At 44.3% G+C, this 18440-nt stretch overlaps 1 protein-coding gene across 3 annotated transcripts in view; it reads right to left on the bottom strand.

Annotated features, from left to right (window-relative positions):
• The window catches only part of LOC115092110 (WD repeat-containing protein 64-like), a 131492-nt gene that overhangs the window by 71222 nt on the left and 41830 nt on the right, over positions 1-18440 (bottom strand). For all 3 annotated transcript variants that reach the window (XM_029602647.1, XM_029602648.1, XM_029602649.1), the window contains 5 exons: positions 15576-15693; positions 14991-15060; positions 11022-11265; positions 8851-8956; positions 2379-2530 (listed from right to left, as the gene is read on the bottom strand). In XM_029602647.1, coding sequence (XP_029458507.1) covers positions 2379-2530; positions 8851-8956; positions 11022-11265; positions 14991-15060; positions 15576-15693 — 690 coding nt within the window. The remainder of the gene's footprint in view (positions 1-2378; positions 2531-8850; positions 8957-11021; positions 11266-14990; positions 15061-15575; positions 15694-18440) is intronic.

Raw genomic sequence — 18440 nt, 5'->3', positions numbered from 1 at the left:
GCAAGAGAGCAAAGAAGAGGGGAGTGAACAAAAGGGGAGTTAACGGAGAGATGGGAAAGATTACGCAAAAGGTCATGTACAGCATTGGAAAATTAACTCGTGGTTTACAAGTGAATTATAGGGAAACAAGATATTAGCAGGATTTGGAATATAGTGTAAAAATCATTCTTGTGCTTTAAAACATTACTAAATTACTTCCATGCAATTCATTCTAGCCATTGACCTCACAACCTTTTAGGGCTTTTCCCTTAATTTATTTATGGTGTTTAAATTATTTTTTAGCTTCTGGGTTAATTCTGTAGTTCTCAGCCTACTGCTCTAACCACTAGACTACTTCTTCATTCTGCATCAACATCATTACTTATTCATTTCTAGGGATGTGCAATCGTTTTTGCCGAATTGGAAAATTTCAAAGAAATAGTCCAATTCGGCATGGGTTGGAGGACCCGAATCCCGAGACGGATTTTCCCCGAACTTCGGGTTAGCGCGGGGGGGGGGAGAGGCACATTTATTAAAAAAAAAAAAAAACCAACCTACCCCAACCCTTCAAATTTAGTTAATTACAACCCCCCCCCCACCCTCCCGACCCCCCCAAAAAACTTGCCTAAAGTCCCTGGTGGTCCAGCGAAAAATCGCAACTGTCAGAAAAAATGCAGTAGCGATTTTTCGCTGAAGTTAACATGATGGATGCAGAGATTCCTGTTTAAAGTTAGAGCCTTGATACAGCCTGTCCGGCGAAACGCTCAGCTGACGTCGGCTATCTGATTGAACTTTGTTCCACCGCTTTTTTGAAATAAGTCCGGGATCTTTTTGAGTCGATACAAGACTTTGTTCAACCACTTCGGGTTGAACTTTTCCCAAAATTTTTTTTTAGATAAAATTACAATTATAAAAAAAAGAAGAAAAAAATTGTTTGAAGTCAATAAAAGTTTATAAGGTGGTTGGAGGTTTTTTTTAAGACCTGTATTTGGCACAACCTCTTTAAATACCATAATGTTCCGTTGAGGCTCTGAAGTCTTTTTTCCTCCTTATTTTGAAATCTTTGACATTATAATCATTTAAATTGAGCAAAAAATGTTAATGAGAAGTGTTCTCATTTTTCTTTTTGAATGGTTTGTTGAATCAAGCAAGAATAGACAGCAGCAGTAACGATGCTGGAGGCTGGTCTGGTTTCCAACTCGGTTTTACTGATCATTATTAAGATGGATGTAAAGTTCTTTACACTTCTCAGGTGTTAAAGTCCAATTGATTTACAGTTCAAATTCTGAATACATTTGTGACTCACAGCAAAGGTCTAATGGATAAAGCCGATTCCTTTAGTAATTTATATCCTTCTCTAGTCCAAACAGTTCATTTAGTTATAGTTGATTCTTCCTATTGTGACACGGTTAGAAGTTTGATCCAAATTACTTAACAAAATGCAAAGCCCCAGTTCTCATACCTCTCCTGTAGTCTTCCCTATTCTCCTTTCCCTTCCACCTGGTCAGTACCGGACTGGCACTATGTTACTTCTCTCCTACGCGGCCCTGCTTTCAATGGGTCTGGCAGGCCTCAGGCAGAGGCACTGCTCCAGAGCCAGGCAGGGAAGAGGGGGTCTAGATGGAGGATGGGCCAGGCACAACTCTCCCCCTGCAGCTGGGACAGTTTCTTCCAGCTGGGTCATCTTCAGCCAGGCCCTTAAGGCGTCAGGTGTTGGCTAATAAGGTTTCGTTTGGTGGTAAGAGCCTATACAGCCCTGCTCCTGATGGGTCTCGTCGGCTTGAGGCAGCGGCATTGCTCTGGAATTAGGCAGCAGGGAGGGGGGGGGGGCCCTAAATGAGAGCTGGGCTAGGCAAATCACCCCTGCAGCCAGAACACACTGTGCCACATGATTATCTTCAGCCTGCCTCTTAAATAGTCAGGAGCTGGCTGAGGAATGAGCTTGCATAAACCTGCTCCCAGTGGGTGCAGTGTGCTTGAAGTGGCATTGCTTCAAAGCCCGGGCAGGGGAGAGAGGGCCCTAGATGAAGGACCTGCTGGGTAACTCGCCCCTATAGCCGGGACAGTCTGTGTTACTCTCTTTCTTCTCTAATCATTTCTTCGATGTACCCAAATCCCACCAATCTGTCTGGCAGGAGGCCAGAACCCAGATCTGTACAGCTGTGGCCTGTGCTGCTACTATCCCAGGAGGTTAGTCTTGCATTGTGCTCTTTTTGCATATTTAATTATAATTGAATCAGATGGGAAGAAAAATTAGTTAAAGCAATGCAATTCATTAAAATAACGGACTGTGGCAGTGATTATTCATTATACCAAGGGAATTCTCTCCACTGACATACACTGAAGGCAATTTAAGAATTAATTATAATATAGTGTTCCACTGCAGTCACAGGTCTTACCTTAGCCTGAGCTGAAGAAGAGCAACTGAATCAGTGGTAACACACAGTGCTCTGATGCCAGGCACAAATTGGCAGGCAGTCAGCTCTCCCCTGATACCACTAGATTTTGGATAGATGGTAGACAAGCAACTGTGGTCTTGAATATCCCAGACCTGCTTAAGAAAATATGGAAAATGATAAATTACAGATACAATGAGCTTTCTGCACTGTTGAATACTAAGGGCCAGATTTAAGGACTGGGAAAAACGTCATACAACACTTTTTGTGCATCATTTTTTCACTAGTATTTGACTTGCACAAATAATGCCTCAAGCAAACCCCTGCTATTTTAAATCTGTGCAATTATAGCATTTTTTAGGAATTTTTTTTATGGCCAATTTCCTAATGCAAGCAATTTTAAGGAGAATCTACATGAAATGGTGTACTTATTAAAAGGGGGGATGTTTCTGGCACACTTTTTCTGGACCTTACATTTAAATGGAATGAAACCCTTTGGCGAGGAACTAATCAACCCAGATTGTTGTACTCTTTGCACAGTTTGAAAATATAGAGCGATTTGTCAGCTTCATAAGCAAATCAATTAATTTCTCACATAGTTTGTATGTTTTTCAATTTGGGAACACTTGTGAAGGAAAATTGACATGGATCTATTAATATTTAGTCATTAATAGCCAGGCCTGTGGAAGCACTAGGCGTACTAGGCAGTCGTCTAGAGAGCCACAGTTCTGCGGGTGAGGAAGCAACGGCCATCTTCTTCTTTCTTGTATGGGTGGGAAGAAGATGCTGTTGCCGGAAGGAACAGGCTGTTGCATGGTCCACGTGGTGGAAAGGAGGAGGTCCTAGAACAGCACTGGCTGCAGGGGGTGGGGGAGGAGGCCAAGAACCGCAGGAGGCAGAGCAACATCGTCCACGTGGGCCAAAATGAGGAGGTCCCGAAAAGAGTCAGTTGCAGGGGCTGAGAAGAGCAGGAATTGTAGCAGTGTTGGCCAAGTGGTCCAAAAGGAGAAGGCCACAGACCAGAGTTGTCCAAGAAGAGCAGGAAGTGGAAGACTATCCATGGTGCAGGCAAAAAAGGAGGCGCGTAGGCAGAGTAGAGTCAGCTGTGTAGTGGAAGAAATTATAAGTTAGAGACTTTCGGGGCCCTGCACCTGAAAGACTTCTCCTATTGGCCAGGTGCTAAAGAAGTAAGCTGTTGCTGCCCTTGTGTTTCTAAAGGCGGATTTAGTGAAGTAAGAGAGAGTGTGTGCATGTGACTGAGCATGTGTGAAAGAGAGTGTGCATGTGATTAAGCATATGTGAGAGGCCGTTAGGTCCAGCATGTGTAAAAGACAGAAAGCATGGTGTGTGTAATTAAGTATGTGAGATAGAGAGGTAGAAAGTATGTGAGTGTGTGTGTGTGTGTGTATGCATGCATGTATGTTTGTATGTGTGAGCATGTGAGTGTGTATGTGTAATTCAGCATGCGGGAGACAGGCAGAGTGTGTGTGTGTGTGAGGTACATTTTATTAAAAAGCGCGAGCGCGTAATTTTGTTCGCGCACCAGGCACAAACAAAAGTACGCCGGATTTTATAAGATAAGCACGTAGCCACGCGTATCTTATAAAATCCGGGGTCAGCGCGCGCAAGGGGGTGCACATTTGTGCACCTTGCGTGCACCGAGCCCTGCGCGCGCTGCCCATTCCCTCCGCCCTCCCCCCACCTTTCCCTACCTAACCCACCCCAACAGCCCTATCTACACCCCTCCACCTTTATTCCCAAAGTTACGCCTGCTCGAGGCAGGCGTAACTCGCGTGTGCGGGTTGGCTGCCGGCGCGCCAGGTTCCGGTCCGGGGGCTGGTCTAGAGGCCGTGGCCACGCCCCAGCACACCCCCAGGCTGGAACCACGCCTGCGGCCACGCCCTGGAATGCCCCCAGATAACGTGCCGCCGCGACACGCCCCCGACGCGCGTCCCGGGGCTTAGGCTCGGCGCGCGCGCGGGGGGGGGGGGTTTGGGGTAGGTTTTCGGGGGTTATGCGCGTAACCTTTTGAAAATCTACCCCTGTGTATTTGAGCATTTATTTATTTATTCTAAACATTTCTATTCTGCCTATATTAACAATGTCATGCTAGGCGGTTTATAGAAAACAATTTCATAAAACAGACAAATAAGCAAAAACAAAACAATAATTACATAAAAGCTTTCTGAAACAGTTTAAAATCAGAAAGCTCTTTAATCTCTACTGACAACTATTCCACAAGACTGCGCTCTCAATAGAGAAAATTCGTAATCTTGATCCTGAAAATGGACATCCCTAATGTAGAGAAAGGGAGAGTGTGTGTATGTGATTGAGCATGTGTAAAAGACAGTATGTATGTTTGTGTGTGATTGAGCATGTGGGAAAGAGGGAAAGTTTGTGTGTGTGATATTGAACATGTGGGAGAGAGAGTGTGTGTTTGTGTAATTGAGCATGTAGGAGAGAGGTAATATGTGTATGTGTGTTTGTGCGAGACTGAGCACGTCGGAGAGAGGGACAGTGTGTGTGTGTGTGTTTGAGCATGTGGGGGAGAGGGAGAGTGTGTGTACGTGATTAAGCATGCGAGAGAGAGGGAGAGTGTATGTACAATAATCCCTCTTTTCTCCCCAACTAATCTATGATAGTTGCAGGGCACCTTGAAATCAAAAGTTCCCAGGTTTGGAGATTGGGGGGATTTTCTTATCCTTAGTTTGTTTTTTTTTTAATTTAAATTTTATTAACTGGATATGCAAAGTATAACACTTAGCAATATGCTTACAATGTAGCAATGCAGCACCTTACTGTGGATTATTTAATGTGTCTGCTTTTTAAAAATAGTTTATTGGTATTTGGAAAATTTAGAAAAAATGTATCTGAGTTTTTATTTATTGGATGTTATTGTATTCATTAGCTGTTTTGAAATATTATTTTTATTAGTATGGTTTCACTATTATGACTGGCTTGTTGCAGTTTTAACAGTTCAGCTTTTCTCTGCATGTTTTTATTTATACTTCTGTAGGTGGTGAGGGTCTGTTTGTGTTCTGCATGCATGACCGCGGTGAGGTTTTCTACTAGCATGGGGCTTCTGTGCAGGGATCTAGAGCAGCTTGGCTTGTTCTGTTTTCCTAATAGCAGGTGTTTTGCTGTTTTAGGGACCGGTGTAATATTTGCCATGTTGCCTTTTCATAGGCAGGGTTGCTGACAGTTAGTGCTGTTTTGATATAGATTTATTATATTCTAATTGTAATTTTGTTTTCTTATGGTTTTCTGAGGGTCAAGTCCACACTCAACATGCATTACAATAGACTGTTACCATATGGGTTCCAAGTGTCTTCATACTTTTTGCAGGGCTTCTGTAGATAATATTTTTATCTTGGACATGGAACTTTGAAAGTCCTGTTCCATATAAAATCTGTTATAAATACATATATTTTAATTGCATGTGGGGCTGGGGGGAGAGTGCAAAGCTGTAAGGTTCACATAGGGCGCCTACACCGGCCCTGCTAATATCACTGGTGAAACTTTCTTACAAACTGGAATTTTACAAAGAGCATGGTAGTTTCAGACAACACTTGTAAGAAAAACATAAGGAAAGAAAAACCAAATGTTCTAGTTTATTTCTAAAACCTCAGGTAAGAATTATTTTAAAACTCTGCACAAACTGAAAAAAGATGCTTCCTAAAGTAGGGATGTGTAGCCATTTTTTTCAGTTTGGTTTGTGTCCTTCGTTTATGACCTGTTTTCCAGCTAAATTTCTTTTTCGTTTTTCCTTCAGATTTTTTGGGTTATTCATTTTGGAAAACAGCATGCATTATTTAAATGAGCGGATTAGCATGCAAATGCTAATCAGCTTATAAATACCCTAAACGATGCAAATCAAATAATGCGGCATGCCGAAAAAAATCGTAATCTGTGTTATTTGACCTGAAGTTATCTATAACTCTTGAATTGTAACCAGGGCCGGATTTAGGCACAGGCAACACAGGCACGTGCCTTGGGCACCAAATTCTGAAGGCAACCAAGAAACGGGACTCCCTCCACTGCTCTCTGATTTCCAGGGAAAAATTCCCGTACCCAGAGTCCTCTGCCTATGAGAGCCATAATTTTAAATCTCTCCCTGGTTGTAACTAACTTCCCAAGGAGCATTGGGATGTTAATGCGTGTCCCGATGTTCCTGAAGCCCTTTCTTAAAGGGCCCAACAGCCCCAGGTAAGCCTCCCTCCCTGGAAAGTACTCATAAACCCTGGTGGTCTCTATAGATCCCCTGTTCCCTTCCTTCCAATCCTGGAGGTGGCATGTTATAAAAATATTTAAAAAATAAATGGCACCAGGCCCTGCCTCCCAACCCCCTCCCCTTCATCACAAAAATCCAGCCTCTGGAGGCCAAGACCCCCCCCCCCCCCACTCCCCAGATCCTTCTTACTCACAAAATTAGCCCTGGTGGTCAAGCGGGGGCACAGTGCACCCCTAGGCTCTGGGCCCTCCGGCGACCATGTTTCGACATGGCACCACCCGGCCTTTGCCCCTATCACATGGTGGGGCAAAGGCCTTGCAATGCCAGGCCCACAGCCTAGGGGGTGCTCCAGGCCCCCACTGGACCATCAGGGCTAATTTTGTGAGAAGGGGGATGCAGAGGGTGGGGGTCCTGGCCTCAGGGAAAAAATACTGCAGCTGAGTGAATGGCACCGGAGACGATGGAGGGTGAAGTGACTTGCCCAAGGTCACAAGAAGCATCAAGTGGGAGAAGTGGGATTTGAACCCTATGTTGTCTTTGGTGTCTATCTTTGAGCATTTTATTGTCTATTTTTTGACATAAATTACATTTACAATAATTCAAGAATGCTTGGAAAGTGCATCTATTCCTACTTTCTGATTCTCTCTCAAAACGATTGTGAGCATACACGTTTTCTATATCTCCTGTGGGCAGTATGTGTTATTTTACAGTAGTAAATCACTCAAAACTGGGTCCCTCAACAGGATGCGTTATATTTAATACACTGGACGCTGTTTGCAAAATCTAGTAACAAACTGAAAATTGTTAGTGACTTCTCTATCTCTGTTGTTATAACAAAGCAAAAAAAAACCACAGGCACTCCAAAACCAAGTGCAGAAAATAATGTGTCTGGTCCACAGGTGCTCAGAACCATGCAGGCTGGCCCAGAAGCCTTCACAAGCAATAATCCAAATGCAACCAAGAAGGCAGCTCAGCAATGCAAAAAGGTGAAACTTATGACTATATATCAATTAATCCAGTGCTTTGTTTCCTAATGATGGTTCCGCAAGGGACTGAAACACTAAATAAACTAGGATGGGATGATGCCATATGTGGCTTAATAAACCTTTTCTTTTTGTATCACTGATGATTTCCCTGTCTCTAGCATTCAATAAATCACAATGATTTAAAGGTAAATTTCTTCAGTGTTTTCCATAGACTTTTTTTTTTATCTGCAAAATGGTTTTGGACTTTCTAATTATGGTTTGGCAAATACACAAGAAAATATGTATGCTGTGTTTGCAAAACTAGATCAAAGTGAAACTGGACAATTACTACACATATTGCCTTTCATATAGCTATAGTGCAAAAAATACAGGCAATACTGAGTAATATTAAAGTAAAAGAAAATTGGTGTGGAAAAATGTGTAAATTACATCCAGTGGGTACATGGGAGAACAAGTATTGGACAGAGTAATGGACTGGGAAACAGGAGACTTGAGTTCAAATCCTGCTTCTGCCTCTGACACTTTTTGTGATCCTGGGCAAGCTGCTAACTCCTGTTGCCTGTGGTACACATTTAGGGCCAGATTTTTGTTTCTACACTCGGGCGTAGATTTGTGCGCGCAACCCGGCGCGCACAAATCTACGCCTGAGTTTATAACATGCGCGCGCAGCCGCACGCATGCTATAAAATCCAGGGTCGGCGCACGCAAGGGGGTGCACACTTGTGCACCTTACGCGCGCCGAGCCCTAGGGGAGCCCCGATGGATTTCGCCGTTCCCTCCATGGCTGCTCCGAAATCGGAACGGTCTCGGAGGGAACTTTCCTTCCGCCCCCCCACCTTCCCCTCCCTTCCCCTATCTAACCCGCCCTCCAGCCCTACCTAAATCCACCCCCATCTTTATTTATTTTTTTTTTTATTTACGCCTGCCTCTGGACAGGCGTAGATTGCGCGTGCCGGTTAAGTGCCGGTGCACGATCCCCCGGTCCCGCCTCCGGCCGGCCAATCCCCGCCCCTTTTTTCAAGTCCCGGGACATATGCGCATCCCGGGGCTTGTGCGCGTCGCCGGGCCTATGCAAAATAGACTCGGCGTGCGCAGGAGGGGTTTAAAAGGGTTACGTGCATAACCCTTTTAAAATCTGCCCCTTAGAATATAAGCTCTTAGGGAAGAGCACCTGCATGTAACTTGTAAAGCACCATGTTTTAGGATCCTCTGTAAATAGTGAAATAACACAAAAGAGAGAGAAAAAGGACAAACAGACCTTAATTGTGTTGTCTGTAGAAACTGAAAATATTTTCTGTTCATCGGCAGATATATCCAGATGAAACACTGGAGCTGTATGACCTCTCAGCAAACCCGTTGGTTTTCTGAAAATGAAAAGGAAAGAAAAAAAAAATAGGAACAGGGGTTAATTGTTCAAACTCGGAAAACCTACTGTGTCCCTAAATTTTGTCTGATGTGCAAACATTAGCTGGGCTCTGAACTGGCACTTCTGGAAGGGGCGGCAGTCCTGGAAGTGAGGCAGAGAGTGCTTTATAACCGATGCAGGAAAATCCTGAATCACTCTCAGGAAAGGAGGATTTTCAGGTTGCCCACACTGGTGCAATGGCATGGGCTGTGCACTAGGGATGTGAATCGTTTACCTGACGATTGAAAATATTGTCCGATATTTTCAGTATCGTCAGATATCGAGAGGTCCCCGATAGCGATAGGAAACCCCACGATTAATTTAGTGGGTTTTCTTATCGTTATGGGGGGGGGGGGAAGAAAGGACACAACCTAAAAACAAAACCTGACCCTTTAAAATGAGTTTGTTAGTATCCCCCCACCCTCCGGACCCCCCCAAAATTTTTTTAAATATCTGGTGGTCCAGCGGGGGTCCCGGGAGCATTCTCCCGTGCTCGGGCTACGGCTGCCACTAATCAAAATGGCACCAATGGCCCTTTGCTCTTACCATGTGACAGGGGCTATCGGTGCCATTGGTCGGCCCCTGTCACATGGTAGGTGCAGTGGATGGCCCTCGCCATTTTTAAAGATGGCGCCGGCCGTCCATTGCTCCTACCATGTGACAGGGACCGGCCAATGGCACGGATACCCTGCCACATGCTAAGGGCAAAGGGTCATCGGCGCCATTTTGTTTACTGGCAGCCGACGGCCCGAGCGCGGGAGAATGCTCCCGGGACCCCCGCTGGACCACCAGGTATTTAAAATTTTGGGGGGGGGGGGGGCCGGAGGGTGGGAGGATACTAACAAACTCATTTTAAAGAGTCGGCTGTATTTTTTGGTTATTGGCTCGGGCACAGCTGATAAAAAAAACCCGATCAGACTGCAAGATAAAAATTTCACGATGTGAATCAGAACCGGAATCAGAACCGATACCAGTTCCGATTCACATCTCTACTGTGCACCACTTCTCAAAGCAGAACTGTAGCGTGCCTATGGCCAATATGGCTATGGCCATAGGCGCTGCTACCAAAAGGCGACAGAGAGCAGTGCGGCTGGCTGCCGGAAGGTCCTCAGCAAAAGAAAAGCAGCGCTACCCTGTCAAAATTGATGGTGTGGCTGGCACGACTTTAGTAAGTGGAAAAGCAGCGCCTCCTTTCAATGACTCCAAAAAGCAGAACAACACACTATCTGCAACTGAAGGAGGGCAATACTCAGACGGCTGATTAACGCAGGTACAATGCTTTCAAAATCGGCTGCCTAAATGCCAGAAAAATCAAGAGGAATTTTACAGTACATATGATCAAAAATAAAGGGGGACAAGGAAATCAAGAAACCATCTAAGAATTTTTAAAGAGGTTTCACGCAGTCAGTGGCACTCATAAGTAAGATAATGAGACAACTCCATGTCATACGCATTGAGCCAGTCCTGATTTTACCTCACTGCAAGAGGTAAAGTCAGGTCCGGCCAGCCTGTCTTTCCATTCACCTTTCCCATAATCCCTGTTTGAGTGACATGTGACAACTCATCAAAACTAACAAAGTAAAGTGCATGGTATCCCTATTGGACCTCTGAAACAGGAGCCACTTTCCGAAAGAGAAGTGGCTGCTTTATTTGGAAGAGACTGAATGAACCTTGGCTAAACTTGCCAGCTCTTTGTGAACGCCTTCAGTCTGATTGCCCATGGCAGCAGTGGGGTTTTACAGTTATGGGCAATAAGCTAGCAAACTGGGAAGATCCTTTGAGATTGAAAATAAAAGAATTGAATTTAAGGCAAGGCCTTAAGTGTAAAGGAGCAGGCCAGGTGGGGGAAAATAAAAAAGTCACTTGTTTTTCTTTTGGAAAAACACTTCAGTCAATGTTGGGAAACTCGAAGCTGTTGAAGGGGCCAGAACCACAAAATAGCTGGAAAGAACCATGATATGCATGTACTGTACCAAATGCAGACTGCAAAGTGTTCTTTAAAGGTCACAGCAATATTATCTTACCCTGGAACATAAGGATTCCACATTCGAATTATTCTGTCCACTCCTCCAGTCACTAGGAGACTGTTCTTTTTACAAAATGCAAACGTTTTCACTCCCTTGTAGACTTGAAATATAGTCTGATTTCCCTCAGGTCTCCTTTGTGGAGGTCCAGGTGTCAGCTGTCCTCTTCTTGCCTTTGGTTCTCTCCCACAGTCCTTTATGTCTCTCATCTCTTGCTCAACGTTGGTGGTCCCGACAGTGCACCCTGAGAGAGAAATGAATACACCAATGTCAAGATTCAATATTCCGTTGAGCGAAAATATACATAAGAACATAAGAAATTGCCATGCTGGCCAGCCATCAAGCCCAGCATCCCGTTTCCAACAGAGGCCAAATCAGGCCACAAGAACCTGGCAATTACCCAAACACCAAGAAGATCCCATGCTACTGATGCAATTAATAGCAGTGGCTATTCCCTAAGTAAACTTGATTAATAGCAGTTAATGGTCTTCTCCTCCAAGAACTTATTCAAACCTTTTTTGAACCCAGCTACACTAACTGCACAAACCACATCCTCTGGCAACAAATTCCAGAGCTTAATTGTAAGTTGAGTGAAAAATAATTTCTCCAATTAGTCTTAAATGTGCTAATTGCTAACTTCATGGAATGCTCCTTAGTCCTTCTAGTATCCGAAAGTGTAAATAACCGATTCACATCTACTCGTTCAAGACCTCTCATGATCTTAAAGACCTCTATCATATCCCCCCTCAGTTGTCTCTTCTCCAAGCTGAACAGCCCTAACCTCTTCAGCTTTTCCTCATAGGGGAGCTGTTCCCCTTTATCATTTTGGTTGCCCTTCTCCATCGCAACTATATCTTTTTTGAGATGCGGCGACCAGAATTGTTCACAGTATTCAAGATGCGGTCTCACCATGGAGCGATACAGAGGCATTATGACATTTTCCGTTTTATTTACTATTCCCTTCCTAATAATTCCTAACATTCTGTTTGCTTTTTTGACTGCTGCAGCACACTGAGCCGACGATTTTAAAGTATTATCCACTATGATGCCTAGATCTTTTTCCTGGGTATGTGTGTGTGAGAGAGAGAACATGTGGGAGAGAACATGTGTATATGAGAGTATGAGAGAGAGTGTGTCAGCATGTGGAAGAGATCGTGTGTGTGTGTGTATGTATGAGAGAGAGTATGTGAGCAAGAGAGAGCGAGCGTGTGTGTGAGAACAATTGAAAGAGAGACAACATGTGTGTGTTTGTATTTGTGTCTGTAGGTGAGAGACAGTGGAGAAAGTTTGTGCACCCCTCAAACCAGACCATCTCAGGTTGTCTGGAAATCAAAAGTTCCCAAATATAGAGAGTGGAAGATTTTTAAATCCTTTGTGGGGTGAGTTGGGTTTTGGGGGGTAGTTTAACATGCACAGTCATACGTACAAAAAGCACAGTTACCATCAGTGAAGATTTAATGTGATTTGGAGTGATTAAAGTTAAAAGAAAAGTAGATTTGCACCATGTTCTCTCTACCTAGCTTGATGCACTATCTACCTAGCTGCAATCAAGCTAGGTAGAGAGAACATGGTACAAATCTACTCTTCTTTCAACTTTCATCACTCCAAATCACAATAAATCTTCACTGATGTTAACTATATGACTGTGCATGTTAAACTGCTCCCCAAATCCCAACTCACCCCTCAAAATTCACCCTGAGTTGATAATGCTCCCTTTTACAGTGGTATAAAAAGTACACAAATCAGAGGACCTCCAAAGAGTCTCTCTCTCTCTTTCTCAGCACCTCCTGTCCCTCCCTCCTATCCATCTGGAAAAATGCAACAGCCAGGATCTTCCCCAGCCCCCACTTACCTGGTTCTGTGTAGGAGAAGAAAATGGAGAGGAGAGTAATAAGAGAACTGAAAGATATGAGAAAAACTAGGAAATGAGATGAGAATACTGTGTGCAATTCTGGTCACCGCATCTCAAAAAGGATATAGCTGCACTGGAGAAAGTGCAGAGAAGGGCAAAAAATGATAAGGAGCATGAAACAGCTGCCCTATGAGGAAAGGCTAAAGAAGTTAGGGTTGTTCAGTTTGGAGAAGAGAGGACTGAGTGGGGATATGATAGAAGTCTTAAAATCATGAAAGGACTTGAACAAGTTAATGTAAATTGGTTATTTACTCTCTTGGATAACAGAAGGACCAGGGGGCACTCCGTGAAGTTAGCAAGTAGCTCATTTAAAACAAATCAAAGAAAATTATTTTTCACTCAGCGCATAGTTAAGCTCTGGAATTCAATGCCAAAGGATGTGGTTACAGCAGTTAGTGTAACTGGGATTAAAAAAGGTTTGGATAAATTCCTAAGGGAAAAATCCATAAACTGCTATTACAGAAATTAATAAACAATAGTAGCTTTTGATGTATCTAATGTTTGGGCACTTGCCAGGTACTTGTGACTTGGATTGGCCACTGTTGGAAACAGGATACTGGGCTTGATGGATCCTTGCTCTGACCCAGTATGGCATTTCTTATGTTCCTATGAGAAGAGATGGCAATGAAGGGAAGAGAGTTGAGAGTTAGACGCTGAAAAGAGAAATGGGGAGGGAGGGAGGAGAGTACTGGGATCATACTCGGGACAGAGGGAGATGGAGAAAGAACACTAGATGAAGGTGAGGTGGGGGAGAGAGAGGGAGGACCTGGAATGGGGCAGAGGAAAAGGGAGAAGTTGAAGATGGTGGAGAAAGAGGACCCTGCATCTGGTTGGGGGGGGGGGGGGGGAGGATTCAGGGAGAGAATGTGGGGGAAGGGAATGAGAACTGAAAGAGAGAGCATAGGAGAAAGAGGAGGAGGAATGAAGAAAAGAGCATGCAGGAAAGGAGAAGAAAGCAGAAAGTGTTAAAGTATTCACTCAAAAAGACAAAGAAGGAAGACAGAGAACTGAAACAGAAAAGAAAAAGGGAGGAGGACACCAGAATGAATGAGGTGGCAGAGACGAAACAAACTGAAGATGAACATATAGAGATAAGAGGAAAGAAATGTATTCCGATTAGAAAATTATTTATTTTAATTTTATCAAGGGTTTCCTGCCTTTTCTTTCCTTTGCTAGGTAGGTAGTCTAAAGCAAGGGGCTCCCAGAGGTAGGGAAAGCGCTATCCTGCTGTCACCCGTGTAAATAAGGTTATTTTCTGGAAGCACGAGAGGTGGGAATGGGAAAGGAAGGGCAAGGTCTGCTCCTCGCTACACCACACACTGGAAATCTCCCTCTTAAAAACTGCTCTCCCCCCGTGGCAGCTCAGTCAAGTTTATCCGGTTGTATTTCAATAAATGTTCTGGACGTTAAGAAAGGAGCCTTTCTTTCCATCTGAATCTGAATTTAACTCTCTGTAGAGCTCTGCCGCAACCTACGCAGCGAGGACAGAACACTGGTCACAAATGTATTGAGTTAGCCTAATCAAACGATACCACTACTATTAACCTATTTATAGCGTTTTATTTCTACATATCCAAATGAACTAACATGGCAACCACACTCCTTGAAACCAGCAAGCTGAGCAGATATGGGTTGGAGGACACACAGAGCTGCCACTCTCACTCAGGGCATCTCATGGTTACTTTTGTCACCGAAGCAACACTTTAAGGGCCAATTCACTCGTCGCCATAGTCTTCCGCTTCAAGAGCCCATCTCCCACTCTCCCGTGCAAAAGCAGGAAACTCCCGCCCAGCACAAGAGACGGCAGGCAGACGGTATCAGCGCCAGGGCTGTGGCATCTCACTGCTGAGCCCAGCCGGTGAATGCACGCCACGACTCAGAGGAGGAAGCATCAGGAGTCTGCCATGCCGGCCCCGCTCTGAGCAACTTCCAGTCTCACAAAGAGCAGCACAAGATCTCAGAGGCATGGGTGTGCAACGTGTGCATCTGTGGCAGAAGAGCTCTCTCTCAAGACCCAAGCAATTGGTGAGAGTCAGTAATAGGAAGGAAATTGTTACCTATTACTAAGGCTGTAGGCTCATGGTTAGAGGCAGAAATGACGGCTCCAATGGAGTCGTAGTACTTCAGCTGAGAAAGAAAGGAGCAAAGACATAAGAATGAGTAACGGCATAAATCAATTATAGGACCATTTTCGTTTTTAATTACTGTGTTTCCCTTTCTGATCCTAGGCATAGACCTTTAGAAAACAGGGCACTAGCATGACAACACAGTCATTCGTGAGGAAATTTCATCGGGAAACAACGCTTATTTGTCTTGTCTGTCTATTTTGACCTGATTGCAAAGCTGCACAATTCCGGGCACTATCTCTTATATCTACATAGGCGCTGCGTACACTGAATATAAACGCTTAGTAGTAATAATAGCAATACAGTATATTCAGTGGAGACCACTAAAAAGCTGTAGATAGTGATGATGCTGGATGATGCCATGGATGTCTGCTCTGTTATCCTGTGCGTCACAATGGCCAGGCTTTCTTGCTGCCCCAGTCCCCAAGTTTCTGCACTTCGTAGCAGGATTGGTGGGAAGAGTTTTTACGTTTTCTTCCCTGGGAGCATTTCGGGGTAATGCCGTGGCTTTCTCACCTGTGTAACCCAGTCTTCATGAACTTTCCAGCGAACATACGTTACGTTTGGGTAAAGGACAGCATTGTCAATGCTGATATTAGGCATGTTGCCGTATTTTGGAAGTTTCTTCCACGTTCTGCAAAGAAAGATGCAAAGATCAGGTGAACAGGAGATAGATGTGGATGGGTCAGAAGCGGCAACAGTGATGGCACACGCCTGCGTGCCTGAATGTTTAGCAAATCAGAGCAAAACCCTACATTTTGGTTTCACTGGATGTTTGCTGAAACAGCAATATTTTTTCATTGTGATTTTTGTTTTCGCAGAGGCTTTGCTAAGAGTCAGTTTCTAGTTGAAGGAATTTCACACACAAGCAAACAGATCATTTCTAAAGCTGAGCAAAAATGCTTTGCTGGTAAAGCAATAATACTAAATTTTCATTTAGAGCTTTTGAACTAAAAGCTTATGTGGCTATAATTCTTCAGTCTTGACCAAGCACTTAAAAATAGTTAATATAGAACAAACACAGATGGTTAAAAAAAATGAAGAAAAAAATTAAGTATCATTGATAAATTCACTAACGGCCCAATTTAATAAAAAACCAGCGCATGTTAAAACCGGGAGATACATGCGTGGCTTGGCCTCGCGCGCGCAGCGGGGATTTTCAAAGGCCCGTGGCCATGCGGGTATCTCCCGGTACTCACTGAAAAATCGGATTAGAAAAAAAATGGGCGGGCTGGGGGTGGGCCGGGGCAGTGCCACTGTCCTACTGAAGCGCACTGGCAGTCGGCCGGCCCGTGCAACCTGCTACTGCTCCTGAGAGCAAGTATTTAAAAAAAAAAAAAGTTAGAAGGGTTTTAGGGGTTGGGGCGGATAGGGGAAAAGGGAGGCAGGAAAGGTAGGGCGTTTAGGAAGTTCTGTCCCAGTCCGCTCCTTTATTGGAGTGGACTGGGAGGGAACTGGGGAAAGGGCCTATTGCACTGCCGCATGCATCTTATAAAATTCCCACCCTCACACGCGCGACTCAGCCCTCGTGCGCACGTGTACACGCCGATATTAAAATCGGGCACGCATGTGCGCATGAGTAGCGGATTTTATAAAATGCGCGTGTTGACGCGTGCATGTTATAAAATTGGCGCGTCCATGTGCGCCGGGAACAGCACGCGCATGGACATCCGCGCGCGGGTTTTAAAATTCACCATTTTGGTCATATGAACAAGAGCTAGATTTAAGTTTCAAGGAAAATTAAGCCAAAAACTCGCATGAACCCTGCAAGATATTTTGTTTCCAGATTATTTTTTCTCCTGGCAGTTTTCCTTCCTGCTCCCTTGGCTCAATTGAGACCAGTCTCTACGGGGTCTATTGCACCAACTGCCTTCATTTGATTCTACCCAGGGGATCTCCCCATTTTGAATCCCCCACCCCATCACTGCAACAACAGTGCTTGGTCAGGTCAATATTCAGTTCCACTTAGCTGGATAAATCTGAATTTATCTGGCTAAGTGGTGCTGTTTGAATATCTGGCCTTGTTCAGCAGCTACCACATAGCCGGGTTAAGTATTTATCCGGCTAAATATTTAGCCAGCTAAGGAGGTCATTTTCAAAAGCAATCGCACGCGAAAAGGGACTTTTCGCACGTGAAAAGTCCCTTTTCGCATGCGATCACTAAATGGGGGCGGATTCGGCCCTGGAAGAGGAGGAGTCAGGGTGGCACCGAGGCCGACTCTGCGGATACATCACTGGCGGCGAAAGGTAAGGAGCCTTATCGCCACCAGTTTCACGACGAATAACTACACCTTTTATGGTGTAGTTATTCAGTGCGAAAGCCGGCAGCCAGTGCACCGCAGTGGTGGAATGGCTGCCGGCTTTAGCAGGCCCGCCCCCCATTACTGCCAGATTTTCTAAAGTCGCAGACCTTAGAAAATCCAGGCCTACGTGAGGGGTGGGACAGGGACATTTCTGGGCAGAGCTACTTATCTGGCTACTTTGGCCAGATAAGTGTTGATATTCCACCTTATTCAGCTGAGTTAGCCAGATAAGATAGAGCAGGTCTAAAGTTAGCCAGATAAACTTATCAAGCAATTAGATAGCTGGGTCAATTCAGCGGTGTGGCTGCACCACTGAATATCCTGGCCAAGTAGGCCGGTTAAGTATATCCGGCTAACTTGCTCGGCCGGATAGTGGCTGAACATGGACTTCTAGGTGTCACTAATGTGCAATGGCTGGGATTCCCATCACTGGGGACTGGGACTACTTCCACTGTCACCCAGCCCCAGTCAACAAAAGGCACAGAAGCCTAACTTTTGAAATATTTTTTTCCTGTGATTTTTGGAGAAGAAAAAAAACACACAGAAAAATATTCCAAGGAAAAAAACGTGTGCAAAAAATACTACAGGGCCTTTTGCCATGAAGTCTAAATTTTGCAACATTTTTTGTGCAAGATTTTGTTTGCAACCTTTGAGGAGGTGAAAGCTAAAATTAAAGGCAAAGTTGAATTTCCCAGAAACCTGGGGAAAGTCTCCAAGACTAAAGGTTAAGTTGAATACTAACAGATCAGAGTGGGCTCACAGATTCAGTTGTGTAAATCGTAACATGACTGAATGTACTGCCATTGGTTTCTTCCTGTACGAGAGGGTGGGAAGAAAGGGATCAGTAGGGCTTTAAACTGCTAAAAAAATGAAAGGATTGTTTCTTTTCTGCTTCGTACCTACTTTATCTAATGTTTGCAGAATATCCGTTTTCTCTTTAGAGAGTGCATTTTGTTTCCGTCAATAAAAATTTCTGGTTACAAAAAAAAGATATACCTTCCACAATTCTTTCTGTAAATTTGTTTTCCCTCATAAACCTTAGGAAATTAAAGATGAAGTACTTCAAAATTGTTCCAGC

Source organism: Rhinatrema bivittatum, chromosome 5, assembly GCF_901001135.1.
Source record: "Rhinatrema bivittatum chromosome 5, aRhiBiv1.1, whole genome shotgun sequence".
Classification (NCBI taxonomy): Eukaryota; Metazoa; Chordata; class Amphibia; order Gymnophiona; family Rhinatrematidae; genus Rhinatrema; species Rhinatrema bivittatum.
Note: the sequence above shows the minus strand (reverse complement) of the source record. Positions and strands in the feature narration are given on the sequence as shown.